General features: G+C 37.4%; 1 protein-coding gene across 1 annotated transcript; it reads right to left on the bottom strand.

Annotated features, from left to right (window-relative positions):
* Positions 1-858: 858 nt before the first annotated feature.
* On the bottom strand, positions 859-4,774 carry LOC311070169 (glutathione S-transferase 3-like). The gene is made up of 6 exons (XM_084093905.1): positions 4,577-4,774; positions 4,282-4,333; positions 4,067-4,199; positions 3,809-3,950; positions 3,596-3,721; positions 859-1,278 (listed from the first exon to the last, which is right to left on the bottom strand). The coding sequence occupies exons 1-6, from the start codon at positions 4,661-4,663 to the stop codon at positions 1,156-1,158; spliced, it is 663 nt and encodes a 220-aa protein (XP_083950031.1). The 5' UTR covers positions 4,664-4,774; the 3' UTR covers positions 859-1,155.
* Positions 4,775-5,632: the final 858 nt, after the last annotated feature.

Genomic DNA, 5,632 nt, shown 5'->3' with positions numbered 1-5,632 from the left:
ATGCTGTAGAATAAAGAGAAAAGATGCGAACCTAACATTAAAATACATGATGCTAAGAGTTTTGGTCACTCTTAGCATCATGGGCCAACTTGAGTTACAAAAAGGCCAAGAGCCCTTTGCTGCATTTCATTATATAGACAGAACCTCTTTCACATGGAAACATCTGCTAACAATGGTAATTTGCATTCGGAGTTGACACCTTTTGGGGGTAGAAGACCATTTGTCTTGAGACCACCTTCCTTTGTGTGCCAGTTATCTCTAAACTCTTAAAAACCTTATTAACTTTTGTTTGACTTATTTGGAAATGAGACACTTGTACCAGTCGCACTGAGACATTTCAAATGATATCAAACATGTATAATACTCGGTGATAATCATTCACATTAAACTATATTCTTGGGTGAATTCAGGTGATCTTAGCATGAGGGAGAGAAGGTGAAGGATGAGGGAATGAGATGTAGATTAGGATGGTCCGGAGGTGAGACTTTCATCTCGATAGTGCACAAGGGGGAGTTCAAATGTTAATTTCCAGCAAGGTCCTTTGTCTACTCGAGGAGTGGTCGTTCCTCAACCAGTTCTTCCAGTTTTTCCAATCTTACAAAATCAACACAAAAATGGGTCATTGAGCACAAAATGAAGTTTCTGCCATGGCCATCCCAGTCCCCTGACCTGAACCCATATAACTGAAGAGAAGAAGCACTAACATGGACTTGGGAATTTGAAGGATCTGGAGAGATTGTGTATGGAGGAATGATCTCTGATCTCTTGTCAGGGGTTCTCCAAACTCATCAGGCATTATAGGAGAAGACTCAGAGTATTGAATAAAAAAAGGGAACCATTCATTGTAGGCAAAGTGTCTTAGAGAAAAACATTTATTTCATAAAGATTTTTCCACCTATTTTCGATTATTTTACTTCAATGAAAGGTTATATTTTTGTGATTTAAAAAAATAAAAGATCAAAAGGATTAACCATGCAGATTTATTTTCACAGTCTTCTTTGTTCTTATTTACCAAGGGTGCCAATAATTCTGACCATGATTGTACTTGTTAAATCACAAGTGCAGATGTGGCATGATGATGATCTGTCTGAGAGTTTATTCTAATGGTCTTTGTTCTTATTTCAGCCTCCTGATGGTTTTCTGAATTTTGATCTTCTAGAAGCTCAACACCTCCTTCACGGTTTTCACATACGCCTCATCAGGCGGAGGCTTTCTTGCACTGCCAGGCTGCAGGAATTTGCTGATTCTTGGTAAGGCCTTCATTTTTTCCTGAAATGCCTGCGATATAAAATTGTATAATTATAATGCAAAAAAAAAAAAAAAAGTATTATGCCGACCACAGGAATTATCGGTTTGATTCAGAAATGAGAGAACTGGTCAGTCAACTAACTGCTTCACTAAACTGGAACAGATTACTCTCTCACTTACAACTGTATATTCAACAATCAGTACTGTGTTTTTTTTATTTGTATTAAATATAAATTTGAATGTTTAACAAAGAGTATTTGTAATATATTGTAATGGCCTACCATTTTTTTTTTTTTTTTTTTTTTGAAAAAATTGGGTCCCACTTTAAATTAAGCATCTTTAACTTCTATGTACAAACCTTTTAATGAATCATTTGCACTTATTGTGTACATACATGTTTTTACATTGCACTTAAATACCTGCATGTAACTACAGCTGTAATTAATAACATCTATAATTGTCCACCTCGATATCAGGACAAGTGTTCTCAATACATCAACACAATAAGTACATTCTACCTAAAAAATACTTTTTTGATTTAAGTACATAATAGTTAAAGACTATTATAAAATAGTTAAAATAGTTAATATAAAGTTTAGGGGTGTAACGGTACATGTATTGGTCCCGAAAAGTCACTGTACAGACATCACGGTTCGGTGCAACTTTTGCTGTTCCCTTTATTTTACTGACGACTGCTTCTCAAATCTCAGAGTTCAATGTAGGATTCGCAAACCGCTTGCTCTTGACAGATGGTGTTCAAAATACTTAGTTTTGAGTTTTAGTTTTATATTGTGTAGGTCTCCTGCTAACTGGCTAATTCACTGTCTTACTGAAATACTTCTGCTAATCAGCTGTGGGCCACGATTACCTAAAACTGTGTCTATAAATGTCTGTCGTTCTCACTACTTTGAGGAAAGATTAAGCATGGAGCAAGATTTGTCTTACCAACGTTTATGTTACATCAGTCATTCACGCTAGAGCTCGGCTAATGTATAAATTGCATACATGCGCTGTTATTGATACAGTTTCCACGTGTTCACCGCAATATATTAGAAAAATACTCGGTAAATAAATTAGTACAAGTAAAATAATCAGTTTGTTGATGGACATGCACTTGTTCATGCTGATGGTGAGGAATTACAGCTGCAACATCTCATATAATGTACCTCAAACTGAGTAGTGTATCACTGAGAGTCCTGCTCGAGTCGTGCTTACGATGGAGGTTCGGGTTGAATGGATAGTTCTTCCAATGTTTCATCATCGGACTCGCGTCACATTGATATGGTAAAATCGACGTAATTGTTCGTTACTGTGTTTAGTTTACGGTGTAGGAAGTCTCAGGACACGCAGAGCTGACGTTGTTATGGCAATGGGAGTTTTTGTTTTCGACACGGTACGCCAATCACAACAGACTGAGCTGTCTGGCCAATCAGAGCAGAGTAGCTCGCGGAAAGGAAGGATTTAGAGAGATTGATTCATCTGACGAGTCGTTTGAAAATCATTGAAAATGTGGTGATGCACAAATGTATATTATGAGGAAATGAAACCTACGTTTTGAACTTCATTTAATTTTAATGACGTGCTCCACAAACTTCAAGGGGATTTTATTATAATATTATAATATTACTTATTATAATATTACCGCCCCTTAATCTGCACGTTTCCACCCACGGCGCCACCATTTGGTTTTCGCAAGCGACAACAGTGTAACCAGTTCTAACACAATGGCAAAGCATGCAAACTGTTCTGTCGTTGATGCACATACAAGAACTGAACACTATTTAACCAAAAAACGTCACAGCTTTCACAGCACAGAACTGTGTCAAATTGTGTTAAAGTTAAACATGAGATGAATCAATGTAACTCCACAACAACTACATAAATTCAGAAACGTCAAGGTGAGTCTAAAAGTTGCAACCTCTTCCTGAGTCTCTGTAAGGCTGCACACTGGTTATTTCTGAGATGTTGGATGAGTGAGATTATTTGTGTGTTTTGTTATTGCTGGAGTTTCTGAAGCTTGTGTAAAGGATCGGTTCTGAACGGAGGCGGGGAGCAGTAGCTCATTTGCATTTAAAGGGACACTAACAAAAACGTGTGTGAGTGTTTTCACTCACACCGAAAAAGGGGCAAATTTGACATGTTCTAAATATAATAAATGAGTGGGGGGATTTGTTGCTTTTTCCTGTTGTACGGAATTCGTATCGAACCGCGACCCCAAACCCGAGGTCTGTACCGAACCATGACTTCTGTGTACCGTTACACCCCTAATAAAGTGTGACCAGGAATGGTATTGTTAAGTCCAATTTTGGGGTTGATGGTCTGTGTGGGAAAGCATTGAACAGATCACCTGGATTTTGGGAAAGGTTGACAGTATTGTAGGGAATAACTCCTGCAGCATCAGAGAGGCTTCCAGAAGATGAACGTCAGCGCGGCTCAGCTGGTTTCCCACCAGGAAATTAGAGTTTGCAAGACCCTGAAAAAGTCATATCAGAAAATGCATGATTTTGTGGATAATAAATGCTTAAAAATGGGAGGAATGAATAGTCAGAGCTATCAGTACCTTTTCAAACACAGGAAGGAAGCGCTCTTTTGCCTTTTGCTCTATGTTACTGAGACTTTTCTGCTTGTTTTCAGGTGGTGTGAAAGCAGACATTATGATAAGATCCATTAGATCACTAGTGCCCTCTGAATACATGTCAATCCTTCAAGACAAAAATACAGTGATAATTGCTTAGGTGTGGTGGAAAAACAAGGAAACTTGTTTCAATCTAGTTTCATAACAGTTACGGAACAATTTGCATTAAAAGTTGATATTTACAAAGCCCTTTCTTTAAGGTCTTTTCCGTAGAGGTTGTATTTTCCAGCGATGTAATTCAGGATAGCCCTTGACTGCACAAGCTGCATCCCATCTATTTCAACCAAAGGCACCTGCTGAAACATCAGGGCTCCATCTACAATAAACATAGGAATCACAATAATATACAGGTTCATAAAACAACAAGAGACGATTGATAAGGAATTTACTGAACTTACCATTCAGCAGTTTATCAAACTGCTCCTTTTTGGTCAAAAACACCTCCTCAAACTGTGAACCAAAATAAAATAAAGACCAAAATAAAGGTGAAAAAAAGCATTGATCACGAGATCACGTTACAATGCACACATTCTATTTCTAAAGCAGCTGATTTGTGATTGTCATATGCAAACAAACTGTATGTATTGCACAGCATTCGGAAAAGGTTATGTCAAGTGTTAATCGCGCTCCACTTTTTACAACAGCATTTTTTGCATAGTCATAGACATGGAAAAGTTTTCCAGAGCAACAAACCTCGACTCCAGCTGCGGCCAAAAGCCATCGGATCGACTCCATTTTCCCTCTTCCATTGAAATAATGCAACACAACTTTCTCAGACATTTTCAAAAATAAAGCGACACTTCAGTCCAAAACGCTTTGCTGCTGTGTGTGCGGTGAATTGTGCAGGCTGTTTAATGTGGACTGTTCAGTGTTGTGTAATAATTTGTGGGTGGAGCTGCATCGGGACAAAGGGCTCATCTGTCAATCTTCTTCCTCTATAATACTGTTCGAATTCCATTTCTTATTTTATTTAATATTCGAATAATATTCGAATATTAAATGCTCAAATTCATCCTATTATTAATATTTACGACATTACACAGTCTTATGGATCGCCAATGCGTGATGATGATCGGTCTCATATCTTCACAGATTTTGCATATTCTGCAGATTGCCACTTCTTTATTTGTAATTTTTCCATTTAGGGTTTGAAATCCAAACACCTTCCACACATCGCTTCTCAGGCCATGTCCACACTAATACGTTTTCTTTTAAAAAAGTATATTTTTCTCTCCGTTTTGGCCTTCCGTCCACACTGAGACGGCACTTTTATTAATGGAAATGAAGCTTTTTTTGAAAACGCACTCCAAAGTGGATACATTTGAAAACGCCGTTTTCACGTTGTAGTGTGGACTGTGAATCAAATTGTCAGGAGTGGTGAACAATTTTTGACAGTATTGTTATGATAATACAGCGTGGATAACGTGCACAATTGTGTTACGATTCAAAAACTTTATTGTTCATCAGACGAAATTTTCATTTCATTTTCACATGCGTGTAAGCCAAGGCGGCGAGAAAGGCAAGATTGCATTTTTTTTTTTTTTTTAATATACATAAAAAAGCAATATTCGAATAGGAACTTCAGCACTGGAATAGTATTGTTTTTTTTTTTTAAATATTCGAATTATATTCGAATTTCGGAATTCGTTCCAACAGCCCTAACATATATAATATTGTTGTGAATGCTGCTGATATCACTCGAGGAATTAAGTAAATAACACATAGTTACACTGCTTCCTGGGTCAGTTT

This window comes from Abramis brama (genome assembly GCF_963993115.1).
Source record: "Abramis brama genome assembly, chromosome: 19".
NCBI lineage: Eukaryota > Metazoa > Chordata > Actinopteri > Cypriniformes > Leuciscidae > Abramis > Abramis brama.
This window is presented reverse-complemented; position numbering and strand designations above follow the sequence as displayed.